This window comes from Bos javanicus, chromosome 6 (genome assembly GCF_032452875.1).
Source record: "Bos javanicus breed banteng chromosome 6, ARS-OSU_banteng_1.0, whole genome shotgun sequence".
NCBI lineage: Eukaryota > Metazoa > Chordata > Mammalia > Artiodactyla > Bovidae > Bos > Bos javanicus.
The window spans coordinates 85,418,350-85,435,282 of record NC_083873.1 but is presented as its reverse complement, the minus strand read 5'-3'; the positions used below and the strand labels follow the sequence as shown (position 1 = coordinate 85,435,282).

General features: G+C 37.0%; 1 protein-coding gene across 2 annotated transcripts in view; it reads left to right on the top strand.

The window, feature by feature from the left end:
* Positions 1-1,216: 1,216 nt before the first annotated feature.
* The window catches only part of LOC133249631 (UDP-glucuronosyltransferase 2A1), a 57,910-nt gene continuing 42,193 nt past the window's right edge, over positions 1,217-16,933 (top strand). Inside the window, exons 1-2 of one of the 2 annotated variants that reach the window (XM_061420357.1) lie at positions 1,217-1,569; positions 6,079-6,848. In XM_061420357.1, coding sequence (XP_061276341.1) covers positions 6,133-6,848 — 716 coding nt within the window. In that variant the 5' untranslated portion in view covers positions 1,217-1,569; positions 6,079-6,132. Of the gene's footprint in view, positions 1,570-6,078; positions 6,851-16,933 lie in introns of both variants that reach the window. The other variant, XM_061420355.1, reaches the window with a different exon arrangement.

The window sequence follows — 16,933 nt, the reverse complement described above, 5'->3', positions numbered from 1 at the left end:
TCTTTTTTTTGAAAATTACCCTTTAATCACATTATGGTTAAGCACTTAGTCAGTTTCTATAGTCAGATGACCTACATTCAAATCCTGGCTGTGTTATTATATCTCTGAATGATAGTAAGCAAATAACACACTTTCCTATGCCTTGGATTTTTTATCTGAAAACAGATAATAACATTACCTTCATCAAAAGATTGTAAGAATTAAATGAGTTAAGGTATGTAAAGTACTTAGAATGACACATGGCATACTGGAAATGCTCAATAAATGTTAAATTATTTGCATCAAATCTAATAAAAGTATATTTTATAAAAAAGACTGGTTGTAACTAGATTAAAAAATAAATAGGAAGAACTGAAGAGACATATTTCCAAAGTGGAAATGCAGATGGCCAACAGGCACATGAAAATATACTCAACATCATTAATTTTAAAGAAATGCAAATCCAAATCACAATGAGATATTAATTACCTTATACCTGAAAGAAGGCTATCACCGAAAAGAACACAAATAACAAATGTTGACAAGGAAGGAGGTGAAAGGAAACCCTTGTACACTGCTGGTGGGAATGTAAATTGATACAGCAACTAGAGAAAGGAATAGGGAGGTTTCTCAAAATACTAAAAATAAAATTATCATATAAACCAGCAATTCTACTCCTAGGCATATATCCCCAAAAAACCAAAAACACTGATTTCAAAAGATATGCACACTTCAAAGTTCATAGCAGGGTAATTTAAAATTGCCAAGATATGAAATCAACCTAAGTGTCTAACGCAGATGAATGAATAAAGAAGATGTGACCTGTACAGACAATGGAATACTGTTTGGGCATACAAAATGGAGAAGAAAATAGCAACCCACTCCAGTATTCGTGCTTGGAGAATCCTATTGACAGAGGAGCCTGGCAGGCTACACATTATGGGGTCATAAAGCATCAGACATGATTGAAATGCCTTAGCACACATGCATAAAAAAATGAAGTTTTGCAATTTGCAGCAACATACATCAAGTTGGAGGGCATTATGTCAAGTGAAATGACTCAGACAGAGAAAGACAAATACTGTATGATATCCTTTATATGTGGAATCTAAAAAATACAACAAACTTGTGAATGAAACAAAAAAGAAGCAGATTCACAGATACAGAAAACAAACTAGTGGTTACAAGCAGCAAGAGAAAAGGAGGAGAGGGGCAATATAGGGATTGAAGAGTAAAAAAAAGCGAAAAAACAAAGCAAAAACAAATAGTTTCTATGAAACCAAGGAAAGAATACACATTTAACAAAAGGCTAATCTGCTTTGGTGATGGACAGGGAGGCCTGGCGTGCTGCAATTCGTGGGATCGCAAAGAGTCAGACATGACTGAGTGACTGAAATGAACTGAACTGAATCGAACTGAATCTGCTTTATAATGTAATGGGTGGGGAATGCAAAGAGTAAAATGATCTGTATAATCTTTTCTCCACTTAAGATCATAGTTCTCATATTTGTGGTTATCCAGCTAGCATTTATCTATTCAACTTCTTCCTAATCAAATGAGTGGTTTTAACGTTCTGGTTGGAAACTTCAGGTAAGAAATTTTTAAATCTTACAATAAGCAGTACAGATGGCACCCCACTCCAGTACTCCCTCAGGGACGGGGGAGCCTGGTGGGCTGCCATCTATGGGGTTGCACAGAGTCGGACACAACTGAAGTGACTTAGCAGTATCAGCAGCAAGCAATGCATAATGTATACATGGACTTTGTATTTTCTTCTAAAAAGTATCAGTCATTATAAGATTGACAGTTAACTTCTGGTTTGTTTTATTACTTCCCTTAAAAAATTTTTCAGGTTTTTTTGAAATAACTTGAGAGTTCCTCCCCACCTTGACTTCAGTGTTACACTTCACAATAACTTTGTAGATATTGAGGGAATTGTATGATAGAGCAACAATTTGTAAGTTTTATCTAAATGTGAGTTCATGTGCCTTTCTAGAGCTTCAGTCCAAGTGGAGAGTTTATTTCTTCCTCATTAGCCAACACAAAAGGAACAAATAAGATTTATGCTAATGTACGTTGAAAGCAAAGGTGATTCTCACAAGTGGCTACTTTGTTCTTTAAGGTAAAAGATGAATAAAGATTAAGATGTCATCCTTGCTGGGTATTTTGTTTTTTTAATATTGTGCAGTGAATTTTTTATATCAGATAATATGCACATATCTCAAATAAATCTCAAATGAGGTAAAAGTGGTTAGTACTCAGTTGTGTCTGACTCTTTGTGACCTCATGGACTGTGGCCTTCCAGGCTCCTCTGTCCATGGGATTCTCCAATCAAGAATACTGGAGTGGTTAGTCGATCTTCCCGACCCAGAAATCAAACCCGGATTTACAGCTTTGCAGGCAAATTCTTTACAATTTGAGGCATGAGGAAAGCCCACACAAACCTCAAATAACTATGCAAAGTCAAATCTATTTATTAAAAAAAGAAAATTTAAAGTTTCTTTAAGAAAATCCTGTTGTGTAAAAAATAACCAATTTTGATATAAATACTATGCTTACTTCCTTTATGCAATTAAGTAAAGCACAGATTTTATTATCATCATTTATGGGGGTATCAGGGGATGAGATGGCTGGACAGCATCACCGATGCAATGAACGTGAATTTGGGCAAACTTTGGGAGTTGGTGAAGGAAAGGCATGCTGCAGTGCATGGAGTAGCAAAGAGTTGGACACTACTGGGCGACTGAAAAGCAACATGATAAAAATACTTGTACATACTAACCTTTGTTTACATTTGTTAGCTGTTTCTTTGAATTCAATTGATTTGACAAATATATTAATCATATTTTAGCTGTATTTGCTCAAAAATTTTCTGGAAAGAGTGTATTAGCTTTTCAATGCTCTTAAGGTCAAAATAATTAAAATCACATTTTCAGATCTTCACATTGGGAAAAAAATATTTTTACAACCTCTTTAAATTTCTATGATCAATATAATTTCTTCACTTATTTTGTATTAGCTCAAGAACAGAAACAAATCTAAAATTTAACCTCAGTACTTTGACAAATGTCTTAATACTTGTCACATTATTTAAAGCCAGAAAGTTTATGACATGAGTGGTTTCTTTTGTATACATTACTCAACACTAATGTTCAGATACTTCTAACTCCAAGATGAGAGTCATGTATCTCATCTCTCATAAGACTTCCTATCTGTATCACCCCGTCTGAAAACAGTCTCTACTCTGTATAGCTCTGAAATATTTATTTGATGACCTGCATTGTTTCATCTGAAGATACTCAGCATTTTCCTTAATTAAGAAAAGGAATTCAAAGAGAAAGCTAATAGATTTTAAACATGTCTTTCTCTCCAGGCACTACGCTTGCTGTTTAATCAGCATCATTTTATTTATTTAAATATGTATTTATCTTATACATTGCATTTATACTTGCATAATTTATAGTGTCTATTGTATAGTTGTTCATTTATTATATATTAAAAATATTTTATTATCTATTTTATTGTATGACTTTACAACACAAAAGCATCTTAAGTTGTTTTTAATTTTCATTTTCTAGATAAAAAAAATCTAAGTCTCATAAATACTAAGCAGCACACTGTTACGCTAGGATTTTCTGGCCTGTGTGTGTGTGTGTGTGTGGTGTGTGTGTGCGTGTGGTGTGTGTGTGCTCAGTGGTGTCTCATTCTTCGGGACCTGGTGGACTACAGTCTGCCAGGCTTCTCTGTCCGTGGAATTTTTCCAGGCAGAAATACTGAAATGGGTTGCCGTTTCCTCCTCTGGGTGATCTCCCAGACCCAGGGATTAAACCCAAGCCTCTTGCATCCCCTGCATTGGCACCACATGCCACCACCATTACCACTAGCACCACATGGGAAACCCCATTTTCAGCCTAACTGATTCTAAAATTGAACTTTTTTAATATATCCTGTGGACTTTAATATGGGCTTCCCAGGTGGCAGTAGTGCTGAAGAACCCGCCTGCCAATGGAGGAGACATAAGAGATGTGGATTCAATCCCTGGGTCAGGAATATCCCCTGGAGGGCATGGCAACCCACTCCAGTATTCTTGACTGGAGAATTCATGGCCAGAGGAGCCTGGTGGGCTACAGTCTATAGAGTAACATAGAGTCAGACAAGATTGAGGTGACAGCATACATGCACAGCTTTAATATACTATGCTGCTTTTTGTTACATTTATGTACACAACTTTTTCATGTTCCTCTGAAAGACTGTAAGATGAATGTAAGACTGTAAGTATCTCTTCAATTCATCTTTTGCCTAGTAGGGAGTTCTATGCCTAGTAGGTATCTAATAAACACATATAACCTGAATAAAGACAATATTTTAGTTGCCTAAAACTGGATCTGATTCCTTGTTAGTGAATAAAATGAACAAAATAGCAGTACATTGTGACCAGTTGTTCATCCTAATGAATCAACTATTTTAAAGTCTCCAGGCAAGTGACCATGGACCAGGAGGACTCCAGCAGCCAGATATTATGTACATACCATAAAATCCTACTGCACAGAATCTTGAACTGAAATCCATCCCATGAACTGTCTTATCACTCTGCTAAGCTTTGAATGCTGCTGCTGCTGCTGCTAAGTCGCTTCAGTCGTGTCCAACTCTGTGCGACCCCAGAGAAGGCAGCCCACCAGGTTTCCCCATCCCTGGGATTCTCCAGGCAAGAACACTGGAGTGGGATGCCATTTCCTTCTTCAATGCACGAAAGTAAAAATTGAAAGTGAAGTCACTCAGTTGTGTCCGACTCTTAGCGACCCCATGGACTGCAGCCTACCAGGCTCCTCCATCCATGGGATTTTCCAGGCAAGAGTACTGGAGTGGGGTGCCATTGCCTTCTCCTAAGCTTTGAATAGCATTTTGTAAAATGTAGCAATTGTTTTAATAAAGTAGTTGCTGTTTCACTACAGATTATCTTTGGTGATGTGGAGCTCAGAAGTGACGTCACTAAAAAATATAGGATTTTTAATTTTGATAGATTTATTAAAACAAAATGAGTCACCTCTACTTATTCATAAACATATACATATGCACAGTTTTCATAGAGATCATTTTACTGGGATGACTTGATTTTGCATTATTCTGTGTGAGTTACACAAATTTATATTGCACATTTTATTAATATACTGTCAGCATGTTTGTATATATTACTTTTAAGTAGTTTATTTAGTAAATTTTTGTCAATGATTCATTAACATAAAATATTTTCCTAAACATATTATTAGAGTACCAATTAACATTACAGTCACTTATATTTGTTTGTACTTTCCATTTTGTAAGTATTCCTTGCAATAATTTTATCTATTAATGGGGCTTTCCTTCTGACTCAAATGGTAAAGAATCTGCCTACCATGCAGGAGACCTAAGTTTGATCCCTGTGTCAGGAAGAACCCTTGGAGAAGGGAATGGCAACCCACTGAAGTATTCTTGCCTGGAGAATTCCATGGACAAGCCTGGAAGACTATAGTCCATGGGGTTGCAAAGAGCCAGATATGACTGAGTGACTAACATTATCTATTAGTAATTAAAAAATCTTAAAAAGCTTAATTGTAGATAGTGACACTATAAAATATATATTAAATATTAACAGCAGCAGCAGCAGCATAGCATTAGCAACTCTACATTTTTTAGTAAGTTCTGGCTCTATCTGGAGTTTTGGTACCTAGGTCTGAGTGGAGAGTTGAAATACACAGTAGCTTTAAGCAGCATAATAGTAATAATTTAACAATTATAAGATGCAAAGGAAGGGTTGAAGGATCAAGTTCAAGAAAAGCATAAGAGAGCAAGATTCATAACCAAAGCTAAAGCACCAGGCTTAGAAATGACACAATTAATCTGTAATTGTCATAAAATTATGATTATAGAGCTACCACAACTAATGTCATTTTTTGTTTTTCTCTAATTTTATTTTATTTTTAAACTTTACATAATTGTATTAGTTTTGCCAAATATCAAAATGAATCCGCCACAGGTATACACGTATACTAATGTCATTTTTATAGAGAAGTTTTGGATAAAAAATGAGAAATCATTTGTCTTTCCTTTTTGTTTAAAAAGCAGAGAAATTCGTTTGTGTCACACTTCATCGAATCTTCTACATCAGGCAACATCATGTTGAACAAGATCATTCTACTGTTGTCTCTTCAGATAAGTCTCCTAGGAACCACTTTCGGTGGGAATGTTCTGATTTGGCCAATGGAAGGTAGTCATTGGCTAAATATTAAGATAATTATAGATGAGCTGATTAAGAAAGGGCATAATGTGACTGTCCTGGTTGCTTCTGGTGCCCTTTGCATCACCCCAACCACTAACCCATCTCTGATATTTGAAATATACGAGGTACCCTTTGGCAAAGAAAGAATAGAAGGAGTGATCAAGGACTTTATTTTGACCTGGATGGAACACAGACCATCTCCTTTAACTATTTGGAGATTCTATCAAGAGATGGCCAAAGTCATCAAGGACTTCCACATGGTGTCTAGAGAAATCTGTGACAGTGTTCTCCAAAATGAAAAGCTAATGGAAAAGCTGAAGAAAAGCAAATTTGAAGTCTTGGTATCAGATCCAGTCTTTCCTTGTGGTGATATAATAGCTTTAAAATTGGGAATACCATTTATCTACTCCTTGAGGTTTTCTCCAGCCTCAACAGTGGAAAAACACTGTGGGAAGGTACCATACCCTCCTTCCTATGTTCCTGCTATTTTATCAGAACTCACCGACCAGATGCCTTTCACTGACAGAATAAGAAATTTCATTTCCTACCATCTACAGGACTACATGTTTAATACTCTGTGGAAATCGTGGGATTCCTACTATAGTAAAGCTTTGGGTATGTTGCATTTTTATTATTAAGTTTTAACAAACAGAGCTTTGTATCATTTCTTCTCTGTTTCCCTATGGCTATTCTTCAACCCTACATGTTGATTAATATCTATTACTATCATTTGCTATCAAAAATGAAGATAAAAGACACTATGCTTTGGAACTACAATGTGCTGTTTTCTAATTTTATGGACTTGAAGATACCAAATAAGTTCTTTTATGGATAACATTTTGTGACAAATACCAAAGTTTAAAAATAGGGCTAAATTCTCATTTAGATATTGTATTGAAAACAGAAATTGCCTAGAAACTCTAGTGGGATGTGGAAAAACCTGGAAGAAATTAAGCTTTCTACAAGTCCATTACCAGTATAAACATTTGTGTGTGTGTGTGTTTAAAAACATTATATGTTTATGAAAATGTTTGATTGTTGCACATAAACTTCCTACTGTGTTCTAGACACCCTCTAGATAGAGAGGTTGTAACAAGGGCTGAGGTCAAGTTCCTGGCTTCAAGGATTTCACAGTCAAGCGGAGAAACTAGACATAAAAATAAATATTTACAGTATAAATGATGTGAGTAATGGAAATATGGATAAAGGACAGAGATAGTATTAGATTGGCCAAAGAAGTTTCTTCAAGTTCTCTAATGTCTTATGGAAAAAATATAAAGGAGACAGGTGGTATGTGTCAAGAGAGTGGTATTTTAAAAACTTCAGAATTGAGGTGTTCCATCTCAAAACGAAATTTCAGGAATTTTCCTGAAAACTAAATGTAAGTAAGGAAGCAAGGTGCCCAACATTGTGGAGTCTTAAAACAGCATATGTGTGCTGTATATTATTGATGGTTCAGTATTCAGTATTCATGAAGGTCAAAGTGTAAAAGTCAGGAAGCATGAGGAATAAATTTGGAGATGTCAAGACAGCAAGAATGAATTTATTCAATATGTATTTACAAAGCCTCTAGTGTGTTATGCTAAAATTTTTTGTTTTTAGCTAATAAGTAGTGGGAAAGTTTAAAGAAATGCATTATGATTGAACTGTATTTTATGTAAAATATTTAGATAGTTGTGGACCTTGAATGAAAGGTTGTTAGATGTAGGCCATTGCATCACTCCTGGAAAGATGTGATAAGTACATGCACGAGTGAAGTAGCTTATAAAGAGAAAAACAATGCAGATAATGCATTTAGGAGAACAGGCTTATGATAACCAGTTTTCAATCAGGAGTGTGTGACCATGGAGGTGTAATTAAGCTTCCTTGTACCTGCAGTTATTTATCCAGATAAGAGGGCTATTGAAAGAACTAAATGAGTTGACATATAAAAGGATTTTAAGATTCTAGGAGCTAGTGACCAATCAATTTGTAATACTTCTTTATTAGATAAAATTAATGAGGTGATAACAGATTGGTATGGAGTATTAATAAGGACAAGGAAGAGATTAATATGGTTTATTCTTCAGATAATAATTGACATGTATGCATGCTTAGTGGTGTCAATTCTTTGTGATCCCGTGAACTGTAGCTTGCCAGGCTCCTCTGTCCATGGGATTCTCCAGGCAAGAATACTGGAATGGGCTGCCATTTCCTTCTCTGGGGATCTTTCTGAGCCTGGATTCAAGACTGTGTCTCTGATGTCTCCTGCACTGGCAGGTGGATTCTTAACTACTGAGCCAATTGGGAAGCTTAATATAATTGACATATAACATTAATTACTTTCAGATATACAGCATAATGATTTGATATTTGTATATATTCCTAAATGATCACCACAATGAATCTGGTTAACATCAGCCAGCACATAGTTACAATGTTTTCTCCTTGAGATAGTAATTTAAAAATCAACTCTTTCAGCAAATTTCAAATATACAATACAGTTTATTATTATTAACTATAGTCACCGTGCAGAGAAGCCAATAGCAGCCCACTCTAGTACTCATGCCTGGAGAATCCCATGGACAGAGAAGCCTGGTGGACTACAGTCCATGAGGTCCGGAAGAGTCGAACACGACCGAGTGACTTCACTTTCACTTTTCACTTTCATGCATTGCTTGCCTAGAGAATCACAGGGATGGAGGAGCCTGCTGGGCTGCCGTTTATGGGGTCGCACTGACGTGGCTTAGCAGCAGCAGCAGCAGCACACTCACCATGCTGTGTGTTATATCCTCAGGACTTATCTAAATATTTTAACCTGGAAATTTGTACCCTCTGATCTCCTTCACCTATTTCATCTATCCTCTACTCTCATCTCTGGCAGTCACCAATATGTTCTACTGTATCTATGAGTTAAGGTTTTATTAGTTTTAGGATATAAACATAAAAATATTTTATGGTATCTGTCTTTTTCTGTCTGACATTTCACTTAGCACAATGTCTTCAAGGTCCAAGGTCCATCCATGTTGTCGTTTGGGATTTCCTCCTTTGCTATGCCTAAATAATATATCAGTGTGTGTGTGTGTGTGTGTGTGTGGGTGTGTGTGTGTGGGAGTGTGTTGGTGTGTGCGTAGCCAAGACATGAAAACAACATCAATGATTAAATAAAAATGTGATATCACATGTAGCTATTGTAGATGATGCTGCAATTAACATAGGCCATAGATATTTTTTGAAGTTAGAAATAGAGGAAAACAACAGAATGGGAAAGACTAGAGATCTCTTCAAGAAAATTAGAGACACCAAGAGAACATTTTATGCAAAGATGGCCTCAATAAAGGACAGAAATGGTATGGACCTAACGGAAGCAGGGGATATTAAGAAGAGGTGGCAAGATATTAAGAAGTACTGTACAAAAAAGATCTTCATGACCCAGATAATCATAACAGTATGGTCACTCACCTAGAGCCAGACATCCTGGAATGTGAAGTCAAGTGGGTCTTAGGAAGCATCACTATAAACAAAGCTAGTGGAGGTGATGGAATTCCAGTTGAGCTATTTCAAATCCTAAAAGATGATGCTGTGCAAGTGCTGCACTCAATATGTCAGCAAATTTGGAAAAGTCAGCAGTGGCCACAGGACTGGAAAAGGTCAGTTTTCATTCCAATCCCAAAGAAAGGCAATGCCAAAGAATGCTCAAACTACCACACAATTGCACTCATCTCACACACTAGTAAAGTGATGCTCAAAATTCTCCAAGCCAGGCTTCAGCAGTAAGTGAACCATGAAATTCCAGATGTTCAAGCTTGTTTTAGAAAAGGCAGAAGAATCAGAGACCAAATTGCCAACATGTGTTGGATCATCAAAAAAGCCAGAGAATTCCAGAAAAACATCTACTTCTGCTTTATTGACTATGCCAAAGCCTTTGACTGTGTGGATCAAAATAAACTGTGGAAAATACCAGACCACCTGACCTGCCTCTTGAGAAACCTGTATACAGGTCAGGAAGCAACAGTTAGAACTGGACATGGAAAAACAGACTGGTTCCAAATAGGAAAAGGAGTACGTCAAGGGTGTATATTGTCACCCTGCTTATTTAACTTCTATGCAGAGTACATCATGAGAAATGCTGGACTGGAAGAAGCACAAGCTGGAATCAAGATTGCCGGGAGAAATATCAATAACCTCAGATATCCAGATGACACCACCCTTATGACAGAAATTGAAGAAAAACTAAAGAGCCTCTTGATGAAAGTGAAAGTGGAGAGTGAAAAAGGTGGCTTAAAGCTCAACATTCAGAAACTAAGATCATGGCATCTGATCCTGTCACTTCATGGCAAATAGATGGGGAAACAGTGGAAACAGTGGCTGACTTTATTTTTTTGGGCTCCAAAATCACTGCAGATGGTGACTGCAGCCATGAAATTAAAAGACTCCTTGGAAGGAAAGTTATGACCAACCTAGGTAGCATGTTGAAAAGCAGAGACATTACTTTGTCAACAAAGGTCTGTCCAGTCAAGGCTATGGTTTTTCCAGTAGTCACGTATAGATGTGAGAGTTGGACTGTGAAGAAGGCTGAGTGCCGAAGAATTGATGCTTTTGTACTGTGGTGTTGGAGAAGACTATTGAGAATCCCTTGGACTGCAAGGAGATCCAACCAGTCCATCCTAAAGGATATCAGTCCTGGGTGTTCATTGGAGGGAATGATGTTGAAGCTGAAACTCCAATCATTTGGCCACCTGATGCAAAGAGCTGACTCATTTGAAAAGACCCTGATACTGGAAAAATTGAGGGCAGGAGGAGAAGGGGACGACAGAGGATGAGATGGTTGGATGGCATCACCAACTCAATGGACATGAGTTTGGGTGAACTCTGAGAGTTGGTGATGGACAGGGAGGCCTGGCGTGCTGTGGTTCATGCGGTCGCAAAGAGTTTGGCACAACTTAGTGACTGAACTGAACTGAGTCTTCATTTCCTTCACTAAATATGCAGAAGTGGAATTGTTGTATCATATGGTACATCACTGACCCGATGGACATGAGTCTCAGTGAGCTCCGGGAGTTGCTGATGGACAGGAAGGCCTGGCGTGCTGCGATTCATGGGGTCACAAAGAGTCGGACACGACTGAGTGACTGATCTGATCCGATCCAATCTTCTATCTTTAGTTGTTTGAGGAGCCTCCGTACTGTTTTCTATAGTGAGCTGTGCCAATTTATGTTCCTACCAACATTGCACAAGGGTTCCCTTACTTCACCTACATTTATTTATTTTTTATTTTTTTGATAACAGTCATCCTAAGAAGTGTAAGGTAATAGCTCATCATGGTTTTGATTTTCATTTCCTTGATGATTAGTGCTTTTGAACACTTTTTCATGTTTCTGTGGGTCATCAGAATGTCTTTGGGAAAATGTCAGTTCAGGTCCTCTGACCATTTTCAGTCACATTGTATGTATTTTTGTTACTAAGTTGTATAAGTTTTTATATACTTTGATATTAGCCCCTTGTCAGATATTAGCAAATGTTTTCTCCCATTTGATAAGTTGCCTTTTAATGCTGTTGGCACTTTACTTTTTTGGTGCAGAAGCTTTCTAGTTTGATGCAGTCCTACATGTTTATTTTTGCTTTTATTGCCTTTGCATTTGGTAAAAAATCCAGAAAAGTATCCCCAAGATCTATACTAAGGAGATTAGTGCCTATGTTTTCCTCCAGGAGTTCTGTGGTTTCAGTTCAAACTATAAAAGTCTTTAATCCATTTTGAGTTGATTTTTGTACAGGATGTAAGATAGGGATCCAATTTCATTCTTTTACATGTGGCTGTGCCATTTTTCCAACACCATTTATTGAAAAGACTGTCTTCTCCTCTGTATATTCTTGGCTCCTTTGCTATAACTTAATTGACCATATATGAGTGGGTTTATGGGTGAGAAATATTAAGAGGGATGTCAGTTATAATTGGTTCATCATTTCTTCTGGGTATGTTAAATAGTTGCCTGCAAATTGAAAGGAAGACAGATATTTCTCTCCTGGAATCTAAATAAAAATCTACCTATTCTAATGTTTAGAGAGAATAAGCACAGCTACTGTGGTGATCATGAACTACCCAATGAAGATAAAGAGATGGTCAACATCCTAGGGCTAAAACGGGACCTTAAAATTTAAGGAAGAGGATAAAGGAATGGCAATTTCATGAGGCAACAAAGCTGTCAAGATGTTTGAAAACTCTTCAACCCCTCATGTATGTAGTAAAGCAACAATGAAATCTGAACATGTGCAGCATCTCAGTTAGTGAACTAGAGGAATACACATCTAGAGCTCCTTGGTCATGATACATGTCTGCATTCTCATCTCATCATTTACGTTTTTTATCAACTACTCATTGTCAAGCTTGGGATAATAATGATCAGGATTATGATGTTCTTTGTGTTGGTGAACTTATCCCTTATAAACCTTCCCCATGCTAGCAATCTCAAAATCACATTTCATTATATTGTGTTTGTAAGTTAATACTGGTAATAAAACCACACTATTTTCCCTGTCTTAAGACATTAGAATAATCTTTCTTAGCAATTTATTCACGCGAATGTAATGAAGATTTCTAAAAATATTCTTCTCCTCTAATTGATAATATCATGTTTCTAGTCAAATTACACTTTTCCGACTTAGAATGACTATTTAAAGTTCGTTTTACTAAAACACAATATTCTTAAGTCTGGGGACTTGAACGGTCATGTTCAAAAGGCCAGGTAAGAAAGAAAAGTACTGATACAACAAAGAATTTATTTTTGTGTGGACTTTGTACATGCAGAATGATAAATGAGGATTGTGAACAGAACTGATGTATAAAGAACTTATTTCCAACTTGTAATTTGAATTTATCTTTTACTTTAGCTTGAGTGCTCTAATCAAAATCTTTGCGAAAAATACATATCCACTCAGGTCTCAAATTTTCACACCTGAGTAAATAAATGGAGTAAAAAAATGTAAGATTATTTTCGGCACTGGAATGCTGTAAGAACCTCAGAGTGAGTCCTTAATCTCTTCTAATTGCTAGGAATTGGATATTATGTGGAAATTACCTCTTTTATTTCAGACATTGAATATTTGGTTCAAACTCATGAATATAGTAATAGCATGTAATATTTGTTGATCTCTTCTGTGTCACTGTACAGTGTGGTGAGTGCTTCACATTTAATAGATATCTTAATCTTTAATGAACTTTTGAAGAAAAATCTACAATTACAAAAGAGAATATTGAAGCTTAGAAATAGTGAACATGTTAAAATCAAATCATGTATCTCTTAGGTTGAGAAAATTTTCAAACAAGTGTTTCTAACACCAAAGCATTTAGAAGGATTTTTCTTTCCTTTAAAACAAATTATCAATTTTTCAGACTCTTTTAAGATGAAACTTTCTTGGGTACTGTTTGTCTTCCTTTCAATGTATTTAGTTTTGAAATCTGCTATTCTATTTCTCTCCTAGTTTAGTTTGCCAGATGGAGTTTAATTTGGCTATATTATCATGAGGCAGCTTGCTATTCCTTTAGGCATAGGTCTCCAAGTGACTCCATTGCATGGGGCAATCTGCCTGAGGATAGCTTTCTGGTCCTAAGAAAGCTCCACTTTAACTGAAAGTGAGAAAAAGCTCTTGCAGATTTCAGATATATTTGTTTGAAGTTGATCCAGGTAAATTTTATTTTTGTTTATATTAACAACAGAAAAGCTACCACAAAAACTGGGGAAACATTTAGGGAAATAATAATGTAGCTTTTTTAATCCAGTAAAAATGCTAACTATAATCCATAACTATTACCTATTACTAACAACAGTTTTACTCTGTGGCCACTATAAAAGCAAACAGTTTTTTTCTGTGATCTTTAGATATTGCTGCTGCTGCTAAGTCTCTTCAGTCGTGTCCAACTCTCTGTGACCCCAGAGACGGCAGCCCCGAAGGCTCCCCCATCCCTGAGATTCTCCAGGCAAGAACACTGGAGTGGGTTGCCATTTCCTTCTCCAATGCATGAAAGTGAAAAGTGAAAGTGAAGTCGCTCAGTCACGTCTGACTCTTAGCGACCCCATGGACTGCAGCCTACCAGGCTCCTCTGTCCATGGGATTTTCCAGGCAAGAGGACTGGAGTGGGTTGCCATTGCCTTCTCCACTTTATATACCAGATTTATATAAATAAACAATGTATTTTTATAGATGAATAATTAGATGAGTAATCTTTAAAAACTAATGCCATCGATAACAATAGTCATGAAAATATATTAAGTTCAACAGAAAAAACAGTAGACCTTCAAAAAAAATGTGACCATAGTATTCAGATTTTCACATGAACAAGGGACTCACCAAGCATAGGTAATTAATGTAAAATAAAGTGCTATAAATGAGGCAAATCTGAGTGTGTATTATCTGCATAGTGATTGATTTCCAGTAGTCATTTTAAAGTAGAAAAAAAATGTACTGGGGTCTTTTCCCTGAAGAGTATTATGTTTTGATTTGGATTTTTATTTCTGTTTTTCTCTTCTTAGTCTTTCCTTTGCTTCCCTCTCTCCTTCCTTCCTTCTTCTAGCTTAAATTTCAATTGACCTTGATTACTTTGAAGTTTTCAAATCACCACTAGTAACATTCCCTTTTCCACAGTTACCCATAAGCCAGATGATAACCATAGGTGTGGTATCCAAGATGGAATTTGTTGCAGGACTTCCACAATTCCCAGGAATAACTTTCACTGTGTTTTGCTCCCACTCAATGTAAGGGAATGAAGGTTATAATCCTTATGGGTATAATAATCTTGAGCCTTATGTCTTTGTATTTCTTCAATCATTTTTGAAATTTGGAACTGAATACTGTTAGTGTTAGATCATGTGTGAGGCACCTGGACACTGAGCATGACTGACACTTATGGAAGAATTTGTAGGTGTCTGGGAATATCTGCATTAAAGCTCAGGTGCCCCAGGCAGCCACTGTCTGAGGAGTAGAGAGAGGAGAGCCTCGTTGATGAGATCTGGTTAAATTGATCCCTTTAAAATCAGATTCTCTTCCTACAGTATCAATATAGCTAACATTTATTAAGCACAAATGCTATTCTTATTCTGAATAATATACATGCATTTCTTAACTCAGGGCTTCCCAGATGGCTCAGTGGTAAAGAATCCACCTGCTAATCCAGGAGATACAGATTTAATCCCTGGATGAGGAAGATCCCCTGGAGGAGGAAACAGCAACTCACTCCAGCATTCTTGCCTGGAGAATTCCCTGGGCAAAGGAGCCTGGTGTGCGACCCCCTGGTGTTCATGGGGTCTCAAAAGAGTTGGACATGGCTTAGTGACTAAACAACAATTCCTTCACTCAGTATTCATAACTACAGAAAATAGGCATTGTCATTTCCCCTTATTTTGTAATGACCCTGAGTTACTTGCCTGAGGTTACAAGCAAGGAAGTGGTGAAGTATTTAATGCCAAACCCAGTGCTGGCATTTCTTTATAGAGAGCTTTAAAAGAGGTTTATACAGGGTACAACAAAGGGAAAAAAGAAAGTGCACATAAGTTTAAAATGTCAAATGAATTAACTAAATGCTAATCAAACAGCTCAAATGCAATTGAAGCACTGATGAAAGGCTAAAAACGCTGAAGTTACTGAAGAGGTGATTACTCCTAAATTGTTCCTAAAACATTGTTCCTAAAACAATGTTAGGACTGGTTTGCAGACTTCTGTGGCTGATGGAGCCATCTCCAAATTTGAGCAACAATGAGAAATAAGTCAGCACAATTAAGTCCTAGCATTCAGAGCAACGTTCGGGGAGCACATAGGAAGGGGAAACCATCAAGCCAGGGCATGTTTGGGAAAAAATGTTGCAAGAAAAACTCCTGTACAAAAATGTTGTTTTAGAGATTTTCAATTCAAACTAATAGCATATTTTAAGATACTTTGATTTAGTTTTATTGGGCTTCCCTGGTGGCTCAGTGGTAAAAAATCTGCCTGCCAATGCAGGAGACATGGGTTCAATACTTGGGTCAGGAAGAGCCCCTAGAGGAGGAATGGCAACCCACTCCAGTATTTCTTGCCTGAGAAGTCCCATGGACAGAGGCGCCCAGTGGGCTCCAGTCTGTGGGGTCACCAAGGAGTCAGATATTACTGAGTGACTAAACAAACAAACAATTTAGTCTTATATAGATGACTAACATTCTCCAGCAAGTGTTATATACACACTCTTATTAAATCATATTCTGAGAACTTTATGTCTATTTTATTACTACTTAGAGTCCTTTTTTTCAAAATAGAGATTGAACAGGAGCAATTGATTCTGAAGGGGAGCAAAACCTGCCAGCCTCAAAAGTGTCTCTTTGGCTTGAGGATTATCTGGGGCTGAATGTTTTTAATAAGAGACAAAGACTCAGGAAGTGTTTTTTTTTTCTTTAACCTCCTCATTAACAGCTTAAGATAATTTAGATAAGGTACTCAGTCCCAGAAGAGCCCTTCCACCAGAGAGACCTACAGAGAACATGGGCTACTGTGGTAGGGAACTCACCAGGGCCTGGAGACCAAAATTCACTCTGTGTTCCATTGTCGCTATGGCATAGCAAACATTCCTTTACAAAATATTTGATTTTTCATCTCTGTGTGAATTCTCTTCCTCCCCTTTAAAACCCCAAGCCCCTGCCTCCTTCTCCTTCTCTCAGGTGCCATGAAAGTGGAAATGAAAGTTAGTCACTCAGTCTT